Source organism: Dreissena polymorpha, chromosome 4, assembly GCF_020536995.1.
Source record: "Dreissena polymorpha isolate Duluth1 chromosome 4, UMN_Dpol_1.0, whole genome shotgun sequence".
Lineage (NCBI taxonomy): Eukaryota > Metazoa > Mollusca > Bivalvia > Myida > Dreissenidae > Dreissena > Dreissena polymorpha.
In genome coordinates, this window is record NC_068358.1 from 48,008,973 (window position 1) to 48,032,688 (window position 23,716).

The 23,716-nt window shown below is 35.7% G+C and overlaps 2 protein-coding genes and 1 non-coding gene across 3 annotated transcripts in view; 1 reads left to right on the forward strand and 2 right to left on the reverse strand.

The window, feature by feature from the left end:
- LOC127880130 (pyroglutamyl-peptidase 1-like) overlaps positions 1–23,716 on the forward strand; it is a 483,820-nt gene that overhangs the window by 168,651 nt on the left and 291,453 nt on the right. The gene's annotated exons all lie outside the window — the stretch shown is intronic.
- On the reverse strand, positions 1,453–22,998 carry LOC127880115 (T-complex protein 1 subunit gamma-like). Its single transcript, XM_052427346.1, has 15 exons — positions 22,896–22,998; positions 22,750–22,811; positions 19,006–19,119; positions 14,629–14,725; positions 14,250–14,370; positions 13,317–13,397; positions 12,875–12,980; positions 12,478–12,560; positions 11,951–12,017; positions 11,619–11,653; positions 10,569–10,748; positions 8,097–8,382; positions 6,696–6,836; positions 5,788–5,919; positions 1,453–1,996 (listed from the first exon to the last, which is right to left on the reverse strand). Exons 1-15 carry the CDS (start codon positions 22,921–22,923, stop codon positions 1,865–1,867), a joined length of 1,665 nt encoding a protein of 554 aa, XP_052283306.1. The 5' UTR covers positions 22,924–22,998; the 3' UTR covers positions 1,453–1,864.
- Trnaf-gaa (transfer RNA phenylalanine (anticodon GAA)) lies at positions 4,708–4,797 on the reverse strand. Its single transcript is given in 2 exon segments — positions 4,708–4,743; positions 4,761–4,797. It is a non-coding gene; the product is annotated as a tRNA-Phe (tRNA).

A 23,716-nucleotide genomic window follows, 5' to 3' on the forward strand; every position in this document is an offset into this window, starting at 1 on the left:
TAACACGAGTTCTAAACCTAACCATGTCAAAAAACCTTGTGTGGGGATTTGGCATGATAGTCTTTATTCCCCCTTCCATTGATGTCAGCATGGCATTTATCAGTGACCAGTTAACGCACTAGTATGTGCACTTTGTACAGGTGAACTCGGATAAGCTTTGTAAGGAAAAATGTAAAATGACTGCTGTGTTATGACTGAAATTCTGTATACAAAAAAATCATGTACATAACATAATGGGTAAAAGCTATTTTGTATTTAATCCATTTTGTGAAGATATGGCCAGTAAAATGACAGTTTAAAATGGCAAAACTTTACTGAAAATAAAAAATCTGTGCAATTCATATTTTGTGTTTGAAGTCCTATATAAAATGAAATGACTCATTTCCTTGGGCAACGATTCAGTGTTTTTTAAGTCACTTATGTTACAGTAGTTATTATAATTATTGTAGTAAACTTGTAATGAAAACTTGTTGCATTTCTGTTAGCTTTCATCTTTCATAGTCGTGCCTGTAGTTTCATGACATATTCTCAGTTAGTTCAAATTCTGTGGTATATCTGTCTAGTCATTTCAGTAAATTTATTAATTAAACATTGATTTACACAGTATGCTTATGTGCCTTTATCATGCATATATTCTTAGATGACCACATTATATGTCGTTCATTTATGTTAGATATAAAATAAAGATTAAAATACAACATCATTTTGCTCTTTTCTCTTGACCATATGCCACAAGATTTACCAATATTTTGTTACGAGGTCAAAGGTGCGACCCAAACTGTTTACATTTTATGAACAAGGCTTGCATTTACTTTCCGATATGATGAAACTTACATGACAGCAATTTCAGAAGTCCCAGGACAAACAGACTGTCAATTACTCACACATTTATTTTACTGCATGCCCTGTACTCAAGTTATTTACAAGACATGCACATCAAAAACCATGAAGTCCCGGCTGTTTGCACAGTGTGACACAAGTCCCCACATAAGCTTAGTAAAAACAAAAGAGTTAAACTTAAATAAGAAACCAAAATAACTGTTTTGATACAAGCAGTTAGCTTAAAATAATAAATTCGAATCATTTTCCAATGCTGATATAATGGTTCCTTTTTTTAAAACAATCACTAAAGAGTTTTTTTCTGCATACATTTCTCTTTATTTATGAAAAAGCGTATAACAGCTTAATCTATTTATTTAATTAAAACAATGCTTATAAGAATTGAAACTATTTTCATCATTTGTTTCATAATCCTCAACTTATTGAGACCCTTTTAAATACAATGTAGTTTTTTGTGGGAAGAACTAGCACCTTTTGTCCTCATAAAGATTGTTCCAATTGAAATGGAGAAGAAACACTATTCCATTAGAAAGGCGATCATCAAGTTCAGGCCATCCTTACTACCCACAGGTAAATGAATCCAAAATGCCCAAGGTTAACAATTCGTAAGCACAAGCTTCAAATGTTTATTACAAAAATGCTAAAAAAGCACAGTTTTATGTTAGTACAATAAAATGAATACTTTTGTGTGACAATTTCAGTATAATGCATAACCATTTTGCATTTTAAAATGATAAAATATTCAATAAGCATTAATGCTATAGACAGTAAGGTAAACAAATGGTTTCTTCATTTACCTGCCATGATCATTTAAGGAAATCAATCATAAATACCTTCATTTTTTAATTCAAAGAAAACACTATAACAATATCTTATTGCAAACCGAACACAATTACAATGGTGCCTTACTTAAACCTTTCCAATATCAAGCACATTTTGTTCAAATACAAATAAATTAAACAAGTACACGTTGTAGACAATTTGTTTAATATTAAAGTCCTATAAGTTCAGGTTGCCGTGGAGATTATTCTTCACCCCCCTCGCCACCCTGTGGGGGTGGGGCACTGTGACCTCCACCAGAGGGGGCATTCAGGGCATCCATCTGTTTCTTGGTGCCAGACACAATGTCGTCAATACGCAGCAACAGGATGGCAGTCTGAAAATGTTATAGACCCTTTACGACTCAGTAACACACTTCGATGGGTTTGTAGTCCCTTGAAAAACAAAGGCAAGTTAAGACCTTTCTTACTATATGTAGATGCAAGTTATATAGGCTTCATTTTCAAGCATAAGGTACTGATAAGAAGCAAACAGCATAAAACCTGAACAGACTGCGAGTTCTTGCAGGCTGTTCTGGTTAAAAGCTGGTTACAAATAGCCAATTTTTCTTTGCTTCAAAGCAGGACATGATTTAGTTATATTGTATTTATATTTTTTTTATTAAAAAAGTTAAACAAGATAAGTATTGATGCAAAGCATCAAAGTGCATCGGGAATTTCAGTGTAAAAGGCACTCAATGAAGTTACATGGAACGATTTTTTTTCTACTGTAAATATTAATATATTGGCCGATTATTTTAAACAAAATAGAAAAAGATACTAGTATAACCATTATATATTTTTTTGAGTTATAACCCCCAAATAACCATTATTTATAATGTTGTGTTATAACCCCCAAATAACCATTATCTATGATTTTGTGTTGTAACTCCCAAATATTTCATAGTTCATTTAATTTACATTAGTTTCTTTTTTTTTACTGGTATTCGTGTGCAGTTTTCATTAATGGAACAGAACTGTGTAGGTTTTAAACAATCTGCTTCATCTTGTAAGCGTAATTTCATATTTTTCTCAACTTCAAGGGGAGATGATTCTGATCTTATTCTTACGTTGCACATTTACAATAGGGGTTGAGTACTCATTGATATGAAATTACTGTAAAAGTTTGAAAAAAAAATGAATGAAAACTGTAAATTGTATAAAGAAACTGCATTTCACAATACTTTGAAATTCAGTAAAAGATAATAATAGATTTATTGCTCCGATATTCATCATTTTCAACTGGGTTCGAGTAATACTGATATAAAAACACTTAACAAGTTTGGAAAGATTCAGACGAAAGTTTTGAAATCTTTTAAACAAGTGGAAATTGTTTATTTTGTCAAATTTAATAGAAAAAAATTCTGGACTGATTGTCCCAATGTTTCTCATTTTAAATGAGGTAAAAATGCTCATTGACATGAAGACACTGTAAGTTTGGAAAGAATTAATCTGGTGAAAAATGTTGACATAATCACCTAACCAAGCAGTTTTTCACTTTTATTTTTAAATTCAAAGAGACATTATTCTGGACTTATGGTTCGATATTGCTCATATAGAGTTTGGGTTGGGTCCTCATTGTTAAAAAAAAACCTGTGAAAGTTTGGGAACAATCGGATGAAAATTTTGGACTTCGAACAACGATTTCAAATTTCTCAAATGCTAAGGAAGATAACTATGGACGTAATGGTCGGATAATGCTAAAGGGCCCATACCACCTGGATAGTAATATGTGTCGCGCTTCGTGCTCTATATGTGGTTATAAAAAAACAAACTCTGAGGAGCGCTTGACTTGACTCTAGGGAACAGGTTGCCGGGACACAGCTCCACCTTGGTAAGTGGCTGCTTCCTTTATCGCAACTCATTGTTACAATCAATAATACGTGTCGCGCTTCGCGCTCTATATGTGGTAGGGATAGTACTTAGGGCCTATGATAGGCAACCATAAAAAAACATGGATAATAGATGTGTTGTTTGCATTTATTTGTTAATATAAAAACACGTTTATTTTTTTATAAGATATTTAAGTGATGTTAAGTGATGTAAGAAATTTTAATTAACGTTGTCACCATTAATTTTAATAAAAATGTCCAATTGTAGTAAAATGGATTTTAAAATGTCTACATAAAATAATGCTTTATTATATTTATTAACCTGACTGAACAAGATGCGTTTGTGAAACACAATGTCCCCCTATATGACGTTTGACCTTGTAGGATGACCTTGACCTTGACCCTTCACCACTCAAAATGTGCAGCTCCATGAGATACACATGCATTTCAAATATAAAATTGCTAGCTTCAATATTGCAGAAGTGACATTACATGAGCAATTTTGACCCATATATTTGACCTTGAAGGATGACCTTGACCTTGACCATCCACCACTTAAAATGTGCAGCTCCATGAGATACACATGCATGCCAAATATCAAGTTGCTATCTTCAATATTGCAAAAGTATTCATAAAATAAGCGATTTGGGCCACATATATTTGACTACTGACCTTGAAGGATGACCTTGTCCTTGACCTTTCACCACTCAAAATGTGCAGCTCCATGAGATACACATGCATGCCAAATATCAAGTTGCTATCTTCAAAATTGCAAAAGTTCTCATAAAATGAGCGATTTTGGCCACATATATTTGACATCTGACCTTGAAGGATGACCTTGACCTTGACCTTTCACCACTCAAAATTTGCAGCTCCACGAGATACACATGCATGCCAAATATCAAGTTGCTATCTTGAATATTGAAATACTGCAAAAGTGTACATTAAATGAGCAATATTGACCCATATATTTGACCTTTGACCTTGAAGGATGACCTTGACCTTTCACCACTCAAAATGTGCAGCTCCATGAGATACATATACATGCCAAATATCAAGTTGCTATCTTCAATATTGCAAAAGTTAATTCAAATGTTAAAGTTGGCGCAAACCAACCAACCAACCAACAGACCAACAGACAGGGCAAAAACAATATGTCCCCCACTACTATAGTGGGGGACATAAAAAAATTGTCAGCCACCGAACTGTTCCGTTCGTGCCGGAACCTGGGATTGAACCAGGGGCCTTTAGATGATTGTTGCGTAAAAAACTTCAGTCTAACGCTCTCCCAACTGAGCTATTCCGGCTGTCATTATTTATGTACTGCTATTTGGTGAAGTTGTATATAGCGATCGTTATTATATGTCTATTAATAAACTAATACATTGTACGTTATCGTACCACTACCCCTTCAAATAAACTTGCTTGCTCGATTGGTCGTCAAATATCGTACTATATTGATTCTCCACTAAATAAGGAAATTAGGAAAACCACAAAATAAATATATTTTGATTATGTTTGGTTTTTATACAAAACCAGAAAGTTTCCCGTATTTGCCCAGTCCCTGTGATCTTTCCCCTGTGATCTTTCCCCTGTGATCAGTTGTGAATCAGTTATTAATTAAAACAATTAGCTTTGCATTATTGGCAATAAATGTTGTAATTTATGTAATATGCACAAATGCAGTACTTATTTACACTAATTTACATAAAAAATCACCACTATGCAAGATATTCTTAAAACAAAAATATATACATTGATCTGTAAAATAACTTCTCCTCCCATAAGCGAAAAAAAAATGCATTACATACTAGTCGCCGCTCTCCAGAGCGACGCCAACAAAGGTTTCAATTATTGACACATATTGACAGAATGGGTAAAGTATTTGAACGACACCAATGGTTTTAAAACCCCAAAACTTACAAAAACAAATCTATGCCAATAGGTCAGTTATAGGTACTTTCAAACAGGTTTTTTTTAGATGTTCATACTGCGATTTAAAGAAATATAGTTTTCTTGCACTGACCCCAAAATGAACATCTTCACATAATTTTAAGATGAACATTACGAAAGTTAGGTAAATTTATAAATTATTGTGGTGCATTTGAGACCCTCCGAACATTTAAAGTGCATATTAGTTTTTATAAAAAATAACAATAATTTAATGATTAACAGTAGGGTTTTAATTGATAAAACTGTATGTATAACACATCTTATCAGACAGCTATTATTGTATTAACACGATATAGATCAAACCAACCCAACATACGTCTACCCTGGCAAGCTTGCAGTCTCACCTCAATGGCCGTCTTGTAGACCTGTGCCTTCACTGAGTATGGTTCCCACACCCCGTAGTCCTTCATGTCCACGATGTTACCCGTCTCCCCGTCCACGCCCCAGGACCTGCTGTCTGCCTGGGCATGCTTAGCCTGCGCATGGAAGTGTAAGTAAATATTACGCTAGTGCTTTATATATGTTATCAAAAATGTTTGACTAGGATAAACTTTCTGCTAGAAATTCTTCACGCATTCATAATACGGTTTTGTATGGTTATATGTTGAAGAGTTAAATAAGTTTATGACATTACGTGGTTTCTTTATGAATTCATTTGTAGCCTTGCTCTCAGAAAATGGGAAAATGCATGTGCCCAGTCCTCACAGGCTAATTAGACAAAACTTTCTGCTTTTATGAAATTCTTCATTTACAGTAATTCTCCAGACGAAAATCCAGTCCAGACTGAAAGTGTCGTCCCCGATAAGCCTGTGAAGACTGCACAGGCTAATCCGGGACAACACTTTGTGCATATACATTAAGCCCAGTTTTCCCAGAATGAGGCTCATTTACAAACTGGTTTAGCAGCTCATTTACAGACTGGTTTAGCAGCTCATTTACAGACTGGTTTAGCAGCTCATTTACAGACTGGTTTAGCAGCTCATTTACAGACTGGTTTAGCAGCTCATTTACAGACTGGTTTAGCAGCTCATTTACAGACTTGTTTAGCAGCTCATTTACAGACTGGTTTAGCAGCTCATTTACAGACTGGTTTAGCAGCTCATTTACAGACTGGTTAAGCAGCTCATTTACAGACTGGTTTAGCAGCTCATTTACAGACTGGTTTAGCAGCTCATTTACAGACTGGATCAGCAGCTGCGCAAGACATTATTTGTTGGCAAAGAATTTAAAGAGAAGGAGAGCCAGCCCTTACCCGAAGAGCTGTGAGTGTTCTAATGGTACTGGCACCGCAGTTCTGGATGAGGGTCCTGGGTATAACCTCTAGAGCCCGCGCCACCGCCCTGTATGGCCACTGATGAACACCCGTGATACTCTTGGCTTTCTCATTTAGCGCCTGAAAAACAATACAGAAATTAAACACTGGGCCAATCTCTTTGTCTGCCATTCAAATAACAGCACTGTAAGGATCAAATTAAGGATTATGTTAAGCTTCGGTACTGATCTAGATAGACAGAAATAAGGGCAGAACATTTATTAACAAACTCTCACATAAATACAGATCTCAAAAAGCATGTTACAGAAACAGACATACGTTTATGTCCTATGGGGGATGAGCGTAATAGTTAATTTTATATAACATCTTAAAAGAGTCAAATTACTTGTATACAATTTCTGAATTGTGTCAAAATACTTTTATACAACATCTAAATTGTGACTTATTACTTTGGAACAACCTTTGTATTGTGTTGACTTTTGTGCATTGATGGAAAACAAATGGGTCTAACTTGTTTATTGTAACAAATTAAATTCCCTTATTATCATTTGATACATCTGATTTTAAAACATTTATACAATTTAGAACCAGGCTGATTCAGTTTTTAAAAATCCCACTTATTTTTTTTCTGAGACAATTAAGCACACAAACAATTATCGCAATAAAAAATCATTTTTTAGTAGTTTTTACTAGTTTTTTTAGCGATCCTATCCATTGTTCTCAACAAAAGCCTTTTTCACAGAGCAGAGCTCATATTTAAAATTTGTTTATTAACTTGATTATTTTAACAGTATTTCAATCATTTGACAGCTGTCAGTTTACTAACTAAGACTTAGCTTACTTAACCAGCACCAAGTGCAAATACTTTTGCCTGCCTATAACTGAAAACTGCCCTACTTAAATCAGATGTAATGGATTATTGGCAATCAAAAGGATTTCATGACCTCATGCCCAAACAAGTTATATGTCCAGGCAGGGAAACAAACTTGCAATCGTCAGATTAGTAGTCCAGCCCTCTAGCGACTGAGCTAGCTGGCCATTAAATTTTACAACATTGAACAAAATAACCCAACCACAACTGCAACAAAACTATATTGTTCAAAGTTAGAAGATCCCATTTTATTCAGCTTTACTTAACTACAAAATAATTGGGGATATGCTATAAACTGTTAAGCTCGTCTTGAGTTATGGTTAAAAGGTAACTTCTGATTGATCAAAAATCACAAACATTACCAAGGAAATAAATGTGTTCTTTTGAATAACATACTTGAACCACTTAAGCTGTGATGTCCAAATGCCATAATATATTAACATGGAACATCAATTTAAACACGAATATCATTCGCAGAATCATCTACACTCAAACATCCGTATTCTCACCTGAGCCAGTGCCATCTCAGCAGCGCCGCCCCCAGGCACAAGGAAGGGCTCCTGCATCACATTACGTGCCACGTTCATGGCGTCCTGCAGGTTACGCTCCACCTCATTGAGGATGTCCTTGCTGGCTCCACGCAACAGGATTGTGCACGCCTTCGGGTTCTCGCAGTTCACGAGGAACGTGAAGTACTCGTCGCCGATCTTCCTCACCTCAAACAGGCCACAGCCTGTGCCCATGTCCTCCTCCCTCAACTCATCTGTACGGTTGACAACTGTCCCTCCACACGCTCTGTAAGCGAGGTAAAATGTTAATGGTGACCATGCATAAGATAGAACTAGGGAATGGCCATATACTGGTATTTTATAGTTGACAAGTGTGGCTCCACAAACTCTGCAAGTTTGGCACAATGAGCCATGTTTTAGGAAAACTGGGCTTAATTTAAATGCGTAAAGTATTGTCCAAGATAAGCCTGTGCAGGCCGCAGAAGCTAATCAGGGAAGACACTTTCTGCTTTATTGAATTTTTTGTTTGAAGGAAGTCTCTTTTAAACAAAAATCCAGTTAAGGCGGAAAGTGTCATCAATGATTAGCCTGTGCAGAATGCACAGGCTAATCTGGGATAATGCTTTAACCACATGCATTTAGAACAGTTTTCCTAGAACGAGGCTCATATGTTAATAATTTGGTGACCATGCATTAAATAGTAATGCACAATGGCTGTATAATTTTATTTAGCATTGATGAAAAAGAAAATACTCTTGAAGTTCAACACAAGCAATTTACTGTGGGACCAAGAATGGACAGCTGACAGCACTCAGTAAATGGCAATCCTCAACGCCTCAACTGAGAATTAATTATACATTTTTATCTGGGTCAAGCAGGATACAGCAAGACCAAGTCTGCACATTTCACCATTCTACGTTCTATACAAGCCTCTTCACCTGGCTATCCTGTTATGTTTCCCCTGATATAACACAAACAAGCAAATTCGTTGAATTGATATCCCCCGCCAATATGCTTCTGCACACAAAAGTATTATATTTGACACTCAAAAAAGAATTTTTCAAGATACAAAGGGCCATAATTTCGTTAACAGATGGTGAACAATGCCATTTGGCGTGCATCATCCTCTTATCCATATATATACTGACCAGGCCTTGAAGAATTTTTCCAGAGCCACTCGCCCTGCAGGGCAAGTAGGCCTGACAATCCACTCGCCCTTCACTTTAATCTACTAGCCCTGCATTTATAAAAAAATATATATCTATATTTATAGTAATGATCAACCAAAACCTTTTTAAACTACATAACATAGTGACACTAAACTGCAAACAAATTAACTACATTATCTGATAGACATTATTTGCTTTCCTTACGTTTTCTGCACCTGTTTCCTCTTCTCAATATTATACTCTCCGCTTCTCGTTTTGATGACCTTTCTTTCTGTTCCCTGTCTCCACCACCTTGCATATATTTTAAAATAGAACCCTTTTCCATGCTGAGTTTTAATATTTCAGACGAACTTTTACTTAAAGACACGCTTGATTAACAATTTGGTAAATTTTGGCTAAGGCTTCTGATCACGAATTATTCTGTTTTTATTAATAATTATTGTTTCTGTTTATTTCTAATTAAATATATAAGAAGTTTTATAATTTACCAGTTATGTATTATTTTTTTATTGATATTAACATTAAAACGAAAATTTTTCTTCACAGAATGACCAATATATTTAACTGTTTTTTTTCACTTTTAATCGATAAGCTAAGAGCACTGACATCTACGAAAAGAGCGCAGCCGATTTCGAGAATTATTTTTACTGTGCCCGTGACGTCATTTTTCATTGTAAAAACGAAACAGCAGTTTCTTTGTGTACTAAACCTATTTTTTGTTCGTTTGAAAAATTGTTCGCAATTTGTATCGATGTGGAAGGAGTTCTGGAACTGAATTTATATTTCTCAACTTGAAAAACAGCACTCGCCCGGTTGGTCGAGTATTTAACAAACTTTACTCGACTGACCGTCAACTTCACTCGCATATGAGAGCGGTCGAGTGGATTCTTCTAGGCCTGTATTCATACCATACCAAGTTGAAATGAAATCCGCCAAAGCACTTCCAAGATATGGCTCTGGACACACAAAAAAACATTTTTTCAAGATACAAAGGGCAATTACTCTGTTATAAACAGATGGTGTACAATGCCATTTTGCATGCACCATCCTCTTATTTATACTCATACTAAGTTTCAATGAAATCCGCCAAAGCACTTCCAAGATATGGCTCCGGACACAAAGTGCCGGACAGACGGACGGAAGGCCGGAAAGACGGAAGGACGGACAACGCCAAAACAATATCCCTCCGCCTATGGCGGGGGATAATTACTCTCCTGTCTCTACTAGCACCTTCATCTGGCTATCCTGTTATGTTACCCCGATATAACACAAATTACTCTCCTGCCTCTACTCGCCCCCTCACCTGGCTATCCTGTTATTGTCCGACTTCCTGACACGGCGGATGGCTGTGATTCCGGCCCTGATGAGATAGTGCTGGGCGAGGTCAGACACACCCTTCTCGGTGATGATCAGGTCAGGTTTCAACGCTATCACATCGTTGCACATCTTCTCAATGAACTCTTCCTCCATGCGAAGGATCTTACTGAAATATTGAACAACAGTTATCACTCGGCGAATTTAGTATCAGGCATCATTCTCAGCAGTTTTAAAGTTAACCATATGACTTTAAGATTAACTTTTATTTGTTCAATCTCAATTATAATTAATAATTGAAATTGCTTAATTAACATACAAGTATTAAACAATTATAAGTCAGTGATCGTTTATGTTGTCTAGTAATGACAAATAATGAAAATCAGGAACATTAGAAGGACATAATATAGCAACAAAAGACAAGACAAGGGACAAAATTGTCACAAAACCAGGTTTTCATTGTGAAAAAAAAATATGATAAAGGGAGAAAACTCAAACTGAACTTTTGAAATGAACAAACAAAATTAACCCCCTTTGTAAGTTTGTTTTTAAAAAAAATATATTTTTAGTCGTGGCGACCTTGACATTGGAGATATTGACGTGATTCTTTCGTGCGACACACCGTCCCATGATGGTGAACAAATGTGCCAAATGATTTTAAAATCTCATAATGAATGACATAGTTATGGCCAGGACAAGCTCATTTATGGCCATTTTTGACCTTTGAACTCAAAGTGTGATCTTGACCTTGGAGATATCGACGTAATTATTTCGCGCGACACACTGTCCAATGATGGTGAACAAATGTGCCAAATGATTTTAAAATCTGACAATGAACGACATAGTTATGGCCCGGACAAGCTTGTTCCGCCCGCCCGCCAGCCCGCCCGCCCGCATTCGCCAATCTAATAACCAGTTTTTTCCTACGGAAAACCTGGTTAAAAACCTGGTTAAAAATATGATATAGCCAAATTTAAATTAATTCAGTATAGTGTGCTAAACAAGTAATTTCTATTTAAAATTTCCATAATTCACTTACGAAAAATCTTCTTCCTTTGAGATTTCAATGTTTGTCTGCAATTAACAATAAATACATCAATATATATATATAGAGAGACTTGAACCTTATATAAAATAAATGAGTACCAGTGATTTCAATGCATTATTTTATTTTCAAAAACGTTATCTTGTTTTGGGACACAAATTATATAAAGAAATGCCCACATTAATAAAAAAAAAATTCCTTGTAAAATATCAAAACAACCTTAACTAATTCCACACACACAAGTGAAATCAGACAATATTCTGTCTATTGATTGCTGCAAACAAATTTCCTTGCTTATTCCTTTTTCATAAACAAGCGCAACCCACCTGGCTTTCTCCTTTCTTGTACTCGAGGTTACAGTCCATCAGAAGGATTCTGGGATTCTCTATACGCCTGATATACATCATAGAAGTGAGTAAGATACATTGACCACATTATATAAAAATTCATTATCTCTTTTATGTTGTCTGACAAGAACGCACTGGAAAATTACTTGAATTTATTGAAAACATTTCTGTGTTATGTTAATAACCAGTTTGACAAGTTTGTATACTTTGAACAATGTGTTGACTACTGAGTTTACAAGCTATGTAATGTGTCTGCCAAAATATATAAAAAAAGTCCTGTATACAACTTACCTGAAAAATCATTGAAATTAAAAACTTATATTTCTGCGATGAATCATTTTGGTAATAACTACTAATCCAAAAGTTTGTGAACATATTCTATGAAGCAGTTATGGTATTAGAATCATTGTATTAAAAAAATTACTTGTATAAAAATGAAGTTTCTTTCATGTCATCACAAATGTGCATTAAAAACATATCCACTCTAAACCCCACACTAAACGCACCTCTTCATCTTGGGGTGAACCACATCTTTGTTGATCATGATCCCAGTCAACACCTCGGAGTCCTCTATTGTACCACCTGGAATCTGTAACAAACCAGTACAAAGTAGACACCTTATGACGTGTAGCAAGTCTTGCAGAATAACCCAAAAGAGAAAAACATACCATTGCTCCGTAACAAAAACTAAGCAAATACTTCATGATACACTAATTGGAAACAGATCGGCTCTACTTTTTAAAATAAATTTAAAATAAGCCTATATCACTTTCCACTCTTTTTGTGTGTGGAAATATTACATTCAATTTTTTTTATGACATTGTGCTATCATTTTATGCCACCACTTACGTAATAAAATGACTAAGCTAAAGAATGAAAACAATCTACAGCAGCCAGTTATACCTTTTCCACCTTGGCATAGCGCTTGATGTCAATTTCTTTCCTGCCCCCTTCCTCCAAGGCGACTGTAGCTGTGGCCTCAAGGGCAATCTTGCAAGCCAGGTCAGACCTTCACAAACACATCGATATAACATATGCAATGTGCGAATTAATAACTTTCAAATAAAAATGAAGTTAGTCTACTGCTATGGTTATTTGAATTGAGCAATTTACAAGGCTATGAAATTGAATTACCGAGTAAGACATTGTTTATGCAAATACAAGCCTATGTGAAATGTTCTAGCAACTACTTTTCTTAATTGGCCTCAAAATCAATGACATCATCAATATAAAAGGTGAATGACTTTTTAAGATAACCTTGAAAGCAACCATGAACAATAATCAGTTCAAATTTATACAAAGTACATTCCTTATTTTACAAGGATGCAATAGCAAACAAACAAACCATTTGCTCATGAACTTGGTTCCAACGCAGCTTTTGACGATCTTCATCATTTCATCTTTATTCGTTATATCAACAGGTGTGCTGAAATAAACATTCACATGTCAATTTTGTAATATTATGATGATTAAGTGTATAATCATAAATACGGCCAATTACTTATCAATCATTAAATGTCAGCCATTTCAATAAAATAAATTACCTTTTTTTAAAATTCAAATAGACTATATAAAGGATATATGAGAATATACTTGGTACAAACAAAGGAAGGCTGACAATATCAATTAGATCAACAACACAAAAATATATGGTGAAGAGCTTCCCATCAAGTGTGACCAGCGTCATGCAAAAATATGTCTTATGCCATATGCCACCAGCATAGCTCAAGACCAGCAAGCGTATCTGCGCAAACTGGTCAGAAGCAATCCTGTCTGCTAATGAGACCAGAAAGTCTTCTCTGACTTAATAGCTGACATTGTAACAGAACAGTCTAGTCTGGAGCTACACTGGTCGCATATTACATACAACCCATTTTTGCTGGACAACAATTTTTTTGTTGTAGAAAACCCTAGACTCATTGTCCAGTGTTTTTTCACCATTTTGGGAATGGGACCAGGTCACTTTGGATTGGGAAAATTTGCGGAGTTTTGACTTAAATTGGGAAATTAGTGTTGTTGTTGTTGTTTTGCTAACAAATGTTTCAAAATTGTGTCCAGTATTATATTTGCTAAGGTTGATCTTGTATGGTTGGGAGATGAACAAAATATTGTGATCTTTAAAAAAAAAAAAAATTTTTGGAAACCTTCCATTGGGATTTTTTAGCTACCATTTGGGAAAAATATATACTTTTTTCCATTGGGAATGGGTCCGGTTACCGGACCCAATTTTGAATGAAAAAAAAACACTGTTGTCACAAAAGAATCAGAGTGCGTTTACCTGACTTTGGATTTCAGTGTTTCCAGCAGGTCCTCCAGTGCCATACGAAAAGCACTGATTATGACTGTAGGGTGCATCTGCTGTTCTAAGAAAGGTTCTGCCACTGACAACACCTCCCCACCTTGACAAAAAAACACAATTTTAGTTAGAAAGAGGAAGTGTTCAATTACATATTAAGCATGTTTAACACGCACTTCAGTAAGAATGGACTAAAGAGACAACTTGATTTATCTGCTTTAGTTTTAAGGGGACTGCTTTATTTTTTATTCTTCACTTTTAGCACACTTGCCAAGACACTCACTTCAAGCGACGTTTATAATAATCCAACCTTGCAAGCAAGCCATCATTAAAATCACTACATTAGATCCGAATATGATACCAAGAATAATGACAGATGTGGTTCCGTCCCCCACTTCTTCATCCTGTGTTCTGGCTACTTCAATCATCGACTTGGCTGCAGGATGCTGGACATTTATCTAAAAGAGAATAAAATGTTAGTAATTCTTAAAACATTTTAAGCAAGTTTTTGCTTTGATTTTTTAAGCAAATCTTACTTGATACAACATTTTTGCTTAGACCGCACAACAGAATTGGAATGTTGTGTGTTGTGTACTGGTGAATGAATAGGAAAGAAAACATATCGAACAAGAGATGTGTTTGTCACAAACACAATGCCCCCTACTGCGCCGCTTTGAAGCCATATATTTGACCTTGAAGGATGACCTTGACCTTTCACCACTCAAAATGTGCAGCTCCATGATGAGATACACATGCATGCCAAATATTAAGTTGCTATCTTCAATAGTGCAAAAATTATGGGCAACGTTCAAGTTTTCGGACCGATGCACAGACTGACAGACAGACGGACAGTTCAACTGCTATAATGCCACCCTACTGGGGGCATAAAAATATATACCAGACACAAATATTATATTTATCCCCAGGCTTTTTGAAAAGCGTGGGGATATTGTGGTTATCTCCGTCCGTCTTTCAGTCCTGGCCACTATCTCCTCCTACACTATAAGCGCCAGAACCTTGAAACTTACACACTTGGTAGCTATGAGCATATGTGCGACAGTTAGTGCTGCAACAATATACCGGTTTATCGGTATATATCGCAATACGCAATTCGCATATTGTATTGCGATACGATTTTCATCATACCGGTACGAACATTTTACAAAAATTCATTCACATTTCGTCCAGAAAAGCCATTCGAAATAATGATAACAAGGTAAACAAAACAAAGCAGTGTAAAAAAAAATTCCGTAAAAATAGCATTCTGAAAGTGTATTATACGGAGTAGCGTTGTTACATCGGAGCATTTGTTCGATGCTTTTGAACAGATTATCGTTGAATTAATTGCGCACAGCTGTAAATGTTTTGTTTGATTCTGAATTGAGCATTATTAAATTTGTATTCCGAACTTCGGAATTACGCTTCCAAATTTTAATGCTAATGCGACAATAAAAATTCTAGCGTCAAATAAAAAGTGCTTAATCCTTTGTCTCAATAAAAAGCGCACGAAAATTATACAGACATGTAGAACATGGCATGGAAAGTATGGGTGTATTTTGTGTTGTATAAAAAAGGGAACATCACGTCAGGTGAATTACGCGTGTTCAGTGGAAAAAAACGCTCCGGTTGGACGTTATTTTATCACATCTTTAAATAGTAACGAATGCCAAAATGTATTTCATACTTAAGAAAATTTGCGAATGTTTGTGTTTCTTGTTATTCTTGAGCACATTTATAGTAAATATATACCAGAATTTGCTTTAAAACTGGAATATACAGGATTATCAGGTAATTGGCAAGTTATAATTTTGGTACAAGTAAGCAATATATTGCCATATTGCAATACAGGTTTTTGAACTGACAATATATTGCAATACGGTTTTTGGCGTTTTGTTGCAGCACTAGCGACAGTGCATTATTTGGAATTTTGATCTGACCCCAGGGTCAAAAGTTATGAGGGTTGGGGTGGGGCAGGGTCAGAGATTTTCACTCATTTGTTTATTTTATGTACTTTAACATTGGCCATTACTTTTGCAATATTGAAGATAGCAACTTGATATTTGGCACGCATGTGTATCTCATGGAGCTGCACATTTTGAGCCGTGAAAGGTCAAGGTCATTCTTCAAGGTCAAAAGTGAAAACAAGAGGGCCATGATGGCCCTGAATCGCTCACCTGACTCATTAAGATCAGATGAAAACTATGACCTCTATTGTCTACACAATGTTTTTCTATGATTTGACCTAGTGACCTAGTTCCTGACTCTAGATGACCCAAATACAATCCCAATCCAGATTTCATCAAGATAAACATTCTGACCACAGTTCATAAATATTGGATGAAAACTGTGACCTCTATTGTCAACACAAGGTTTTTCTATTTATTTGACCTAGATTTTTACCCCAGATGACCCAAATACAATCCCACCCAGATTTCATCAAGAATTCTGACCAAATTTCATAAAGGTTGGATGAAAACTGTGATCTCTAATGTCTACACAAGGTTTTTCTATTATTTGACCTAGTGACCTAGTTTTTGACCCCAGATGACCCAAATAAAATCCCAACCCAGATTTCATCAAGATAAACATTCTGACCAAATTTCATAAAGATTGGATGAAAACTGTGACCTCTATTGTCTACAGAAGGTTGTTCTATTATTTGACCTTGTGACCTTGTTTTTGACCCCAGATGACCCAAATACAATCCCAAACCGGATTTCATCAAGATAAACATTTTGACCAAATTTCATCAAGATTGGATGCAAACTGTGACCTCTACTGTCTACACAAACAAATTGTTGACGGACGGACGCACGGACAAACGCAGGCACGCACAACGGACGCCGGACATCACACGATCACATAAGCTCACCGTGTCACTTCATGAAGGTGACCTAAAAATATGTGTCGGAGATAAACATGAACAGTTGTGGTTAAAATCCCATAGAAACAAGGGCTGTTTGTAAAACATGCATGCCCCCCTATATGGGCTATAAGTTGTAGTAGCAGCCATTGTGTGAATACGTTTTTTGTCACTGTGAATGGTGGTGGTGGTGGTGTAGTAGTAGTAGTAGTAGTAGTAGTAGTAGTGGTAGTAGTAGTAGTAGTAGTAGTAGTAATAGTAGTTGTAGTAGTAGTAGTAGTAGTAGTAGTAGTAGTAGAAGTAGTAGTAGTAGAAGTAGTAGTAGTAGTAGTGGTAGTAGTAGAAGTAGTAGTAGTAGTAGTAGTAGTAGTAGTAGTAGTAGTAGTAGTAGTAGTAGTAGTGGTAAAAGTAGTAGTAGTAGTGGCAGTAGTAGTAGAAGTAGTAATAGTAGACGTGGTGGTGGTGGTGGTGGTGGTGGTGGTAGTAGTAGTACTAGTAGTAGTAGTACTAGTAGTAGTAGTAGAAGTAGTAGTAGTAGTAGTAGTAGTAGTAGTAGTAGTAGTAGTAGTAGTAGTAGCAGTAGTAGTAGTAGTAGTAGTGGTAGTAGTAGTAGTAGAAGTAGTGGTAGTAGTAGTAGAAGTAGTAGTAGTTGTAGTAGTAGTAGTAGTAGTAGTAGTAGTAGTAGTAGTAGTAGTAGTAGTAGTAGTAGTAGTAGTAGTAGCAGTAGCAGAAGCAGTAGCAGCATTACAAGACCAATACTTAGGAATGATCGAATGGGAAAAGGTAACCTAGCACTGGCAGTAAATATGGGGCTCATTTACAGGTCAGATTTGGAATCTCTGCTGTAAAATGAGATTTTGAATGAATTAAAGGGAGGCAAATCTGTAATAAAAAGAACATGCATTAACCGTAGTTGTTTCCCTTGTTTGAACCATGCTAAATCCTTACAAGTTTGGAAAGAATTGGATGAAAAATTTGGACTTCATTGCATAAACACCATTTTCTCAATTCAAGGGGAGGTAATTCTGTACTTCATGGACCAATAATGCTCATTTTTTGTAGGGTTCGTGTCCTCATTGATATAAAGACACTGTGCAAAATTGGAAAGGATCGAACAAAAAATGTGGAAGATTTTTGAAAGTTTTCACAAAATAGGCAAAAACGAATAAACATGCAAAGTTCAACGAGCTCCTGCGGCCATGTTTTTTGACGAATCAAATTTCTTTGAACAACTTTTTCAGGGGAGCCCTCAAAGGTCATCACTGTGAAATTTTTTGAAAATCTGATGAGCGGTTTCTGACAAGAAGATTTTTAAAGGTTTTTACCATATATGGTCATGGCGGCCATCTTGGTTATGCGATCAAATTTTTTTTAACAATTCTTTTGTCCCATGACCTAGGGATGCTCCACATGAAATTTAGTTGAAATTGGCTCAATGGTTTAGTAGAAGAAGATGTTTACAAATTGTTTACAGACAGACGGACGGACGGACGGACGCTGAGTGATCACAATAGCTCACCTCGAGCTATCGCTCAGGTGAGCTAAAAACAAATCCAAAGGAAGTAATACGCTTTAAAGGGAGGTAATTCATGAACCTGCCAAATAAATTTTTCTTTAATAAATCAAAGCAGCGCAGTAGGGGACACAAAACAGACAAAACACATCTCTTGTTTTATGTCATTTTACATTAACTTCTTCATTTCTACACCGATTTCCTTCCAATTGATACTGAACATCTCTTATGACAATACGGTCAATCTCAACTAGGCATGGCCCCATTATCAACCCTGGGGCGCCCGCATGGTCAAATATGTGGCGTGGGGATACGCCTCGGCCTCTGACGCGCCATTTCTATTTAAATAAACAGTTATATACCTCTCGCAGAATAGCATTGCCATCATTTGTCATAACAATGCCTCCCATCGGGTCCATGAGCATCTTCAGCATGGATCTTGGACCAAGACATGTTCGGATCACATCTGCAATCGCCTACAACAGAATGATGGAGGTAAAGAAATATAAAACACAAAAACACTACACAAGCGCAAACTTGATGTACAATAAAGATGAACAATCTGAACCAAACTTCATTTATGAATGTTGGATTATACAGAAAATCATAGTGGAGGTTAAATAAATTGGGTCCAAGGCCAACTCGCAAAATTAGATCCCGAAAAAGTGGATCTGCAGTAAACATGTACTTAATCTGACATCACACAGCTTTGACAATTATCGGAATGTATCTTTATGAAATGTCACCCCGGAAGCATGATAAATTGATTTTGAATAAATTTTGCTTTCAGTTTATTATTTTGGTGAGTTTCCATGCACTTGGTATTCATACATTCTTAATTAAAACAGATTTTTGAGTAAGCATCAACGTTGACTTGTTTATTTCCTGCAAGTCACCATTATCTATTCAGTAAAATAAAATCAGATAAGAACTCTTAAGATAAGAACCCGCAACCTGTTTAAATGTAAGTAAGCTGTGGTATGGTGGCTTCAGCCCAAAAAATAAGTTATTTCACTATTTATCAACTAAATTTGCATCTTGGTTTACAGATAAAAGACTGAAAATATTACTTCTGTAATTTTCCGCAGGATAATGTGCAGCACTACTTAGTCACAAACTTGGTCTCTAGTAACGCAGAATGAATGTATTATTTCCACTATTTCAGGGTTCTGCTATAGTGGATGCGTTCCTTGAGATGCAATGCACTAAGTCAAAGGGTTTTTTAATTAATTAAAATAAGCACAAACAGTCTCTGCCAAACATGGCCGGACTGACGGACATGTCCTGTAAAATTTTGTAAGGTCCAGCCTGTGGGTCTTATTTACAAGACTGATTGTTCTGTTGTTTTTTTTAAAGTAAGTTTGTTGATGTTTGTTTTTTTTATCAACTGTTTGTTTTGAGCGTTTATCCACACACAATACGCAAATTGATATCAATGGTAAAAGGTATTGTGTTTGTTACGATGTTTAAGGTTGATTAAATTTGATTTGAGACACTTAAAACTTAAATTATTGACATTGAATTTGGTTTTATCAGGAAGAACTGAAGAATCACAACACATTCAAGAAGAACTATAAACAAGAGATGTGTTCATCAGAAACACAATGCCCCCTATTGCGCCGCTTTGATTTTTTTTTTTTACCTTTGACCTTGAAGGATGACCTTGACCTTGAACTTCCACCACTCAAAATGTGCAGCTTCATGAGAACCCCGCTTTGATTTTTTTTTTACCTTTGACCTTGAAGGATGACCTTGACCTTCCACCACTCAAAATGTGCAGCTTCATGAGAACGCTGCTTTGATTTTATTTTTTTTTCCTTTGACCTTGAAGGATGACCTTGACCTTGAACTTCCACCACTCAAAATGTGCAGCTTCTTGAGATACACATGCATGCCAAATATGAAGTTGCTATCTTCAATATTGAAAGTTATGGCCAATGTTAAAGTTTTTGGACAGACAGATGCCATATATTTGACATTTGACCTTGAAGGATGACCTTTACCTTTCACTAAGGGTGTCACGTTTACAGATTTTTCTAAACGTTTAAACGAAATGAAATAAACGAAACATTACCGTTTAAACGGTATCCCTATGTCCGTTTAAAAAGCATCAGTACCATCGCATTTCCAAACCGAAAATATTATTTTATTTCCGGAAGTAATATTCAGTGCATATCCCATTCCCGCAATGACGTCATATTAAAACCCTAAAATATTATAAAACAGAGCATCCGAATCACCACATGTGTATTCGTCATTCTATAAAAACAATATAAAGAACATCGAAAATAATGTAAAATCAATGAAAAATACGGTTTCCGAAAACGACACTCCGAAACAAATGCACATATTTTGCATATGAAATACAATGCATATATCGTCTGACCGCAGAAAATGAAAAACCAGTTAACTAGCAAAAACGTAATCAATATAAAATTTGGTTAAAATATTCCTTTTCAACATGCTACCGCAGTGTTTGACTTGGCTAATCAATCTCTTAAAATATTTCAAGATGGCGGCATATGCACTGTTTCGTTGCCAAGTTGTAATATTTTCGGAAAGTAGCGAAGATTTTCCGTTAGTTTCCGTTCATGTTTATGCCATCTGCTAACCAATCAGAAATAAATTATTGCCGATTTCGGTAGCCCGGATTTACCACAAGTACCCAGTTTCGCAGTTTGTCATCGATACACTTTGTACGGCTAGTCGGCTACTTTATTTGCACCCCAATATTTATTATATTGATATTGACTGTCGTTTAAACGTTTACAGTTTTGGTAAACGTTTTTCAGCAAAACACGAAACGCAACCATTTAAACGGGACACCCTTACCTTTCACCACTCAAAATGTGCAGCTCCATGAGATACACATGCATGTCAAATATCAAGTTACTATCTTCAATAGTGAAAAAGTTATGGCCACGGTTAAAGTTTTTTTCGGACGGACGGACAGACTGACATACAAACATACTGACTGACGGACAGTTCAACTGCTATATGCCACCCTACCGGAGGCTAGTTCTGGCTACCATAACTTTAAATGTCGCTTTTTATGATTTTTGACTGGCGCGACTTTATAGTTATGGACCAACCCCATAAGGAAAGTCAACCAGAAATTCCCGAAAAGTTGACAGATAATAAATACTGGCCCAAAACAGCTTTTAAATGCAGTTATTGTCCCAAATCAACCACTTGATCGGAAAGATTGACATTTTTTACATTTAACTGATATAATCTTTCACAAAATACTATCTCAAACATTTAAAATTTATCTATTCTGCTATTACATATCGAGAAGAAAAGCGATGTGTCAGACTTACTTGAAATGTGAATATCCCGAGATTTCACAGTCATATGACGTTATTTCTATTTTTAGTAACATACCATGTGCTCAAGTGTTTTCAAATTCAGAATGACATTTCCCGGTATTTTAGATTATTCTCGCTTGTTTTGTAAACAAATTGTAATGTAAATACAAACTCAAAGTAAATATTATTTAAAACTACCGGATTCTTACTGAAATCAGTCTTATAATCCACCAGACGTAAGTTGTTTATCACAAATAATAGGTTTCAGAAAACGAAAGTAATGTTTACAATTTCAGCAAATAATGTCAAGGTCGATCTGAAAGTATCGAAATGAAAACTTGTCACGTGACAAAGCGACAATGGCGTCAAAATTGTGAATTTCAGACTGATGAGAGTTATTTTCGTATATTGTAAGTTGCTTTTGAAACATTTGAACCTTAAAACAATCCCCGATGCAGTATTTAATATTCATTCACCAATATATGTAGAAATGTATCCAAGAAAATGAGCTTTCTTTGATTTATAGCGTGACATAAATATGTTATGACTCTGGTTGACTTTCAATACGGGGTTAGCTTCAGCGTACAGGTCTGTCAATACTATGTAAACTGTACGCTGAAGTTTCTTTAGCTAACCGGAGGCATAAAAAGACCTGGTAAGTACTGTCCTGTGTAAGTACTGTGAAATAATAAGCTTTTGAGTCTTTATCTTTATTTAATTACTGATTATTATCAATGTATCGACATCGAACATTCCGGAATTAACAACATGGCGACCGCCATGCAAAACATGTCCTACCTTGCCAGCATTTATGTTGCCAAACTGGACTTTCTTTCCAGACTCTCGCTTGGTATTCTGGTCTGAAACAAGAGATTAATACTTTAAAATGTCATTCCTTATAAATATAGCGTACTAAATAAACGAAAACACGGGATTTTACTTACTCAAAACGATGATCGGTTGGCCGTACATGCTTGCTTATTTACGGTGTTACAATTTACATCTGCTATAAAGTTTGCGTTTGTGGGTAAGAGGCTACAACGCACTAAATACTGTTTTAACTAAATTAGCCATACAATATACGAGTCGAATACATTTATAACACGATTGACTACAGCCCGATTTTGTTATTTATTGATTTTAGTTTTCCGCTCTACGATTAAAGTGTTTTAAGTATGATTTTCATATATTGAAATTTAGATCTTAAATTGAGTTCAAATCTAAAAGAAAACAAAGACCTATAAAATACACAGGTGGTTAGCGTGTTGCTATGATATTAATTAGGGAAAACATCATTTTGAATGATAAATAATCATATAATAACGAAACATTAACTTTTCTGAAAAAATCACTATCAAATATATATATAAAAAGGTATGCAACTCAAAATCACCCCAAAACGTGTGCATCGCTTTGAACAGCCATATCTTCATCAATTGTGCAGCGATCTCGGTCTTATTCAACGCAGAAATGAATTTCCTTTCTGGAAATGTATATGTCTTGCAATATCTTTACAAATGCTGGGTCCACTTTTAAGAAATAATACGATACACAACTCGTATGACCCAGTTGACAATGATCATGCAGTCTTTATTAATGAAATCTCCAGTTGTAAAGACACACCTCCGCATTGGACCAATGAAATCACTCGTGTGCTTAAAATGTCATTTAGTTGAAATGTATGTAAACAAAGGTTTCAAACGGCGCTGGACAGTTAGTCTTGATGCATAATGTAACGACAAGAGCGGTTATAATGTTTTTTCAT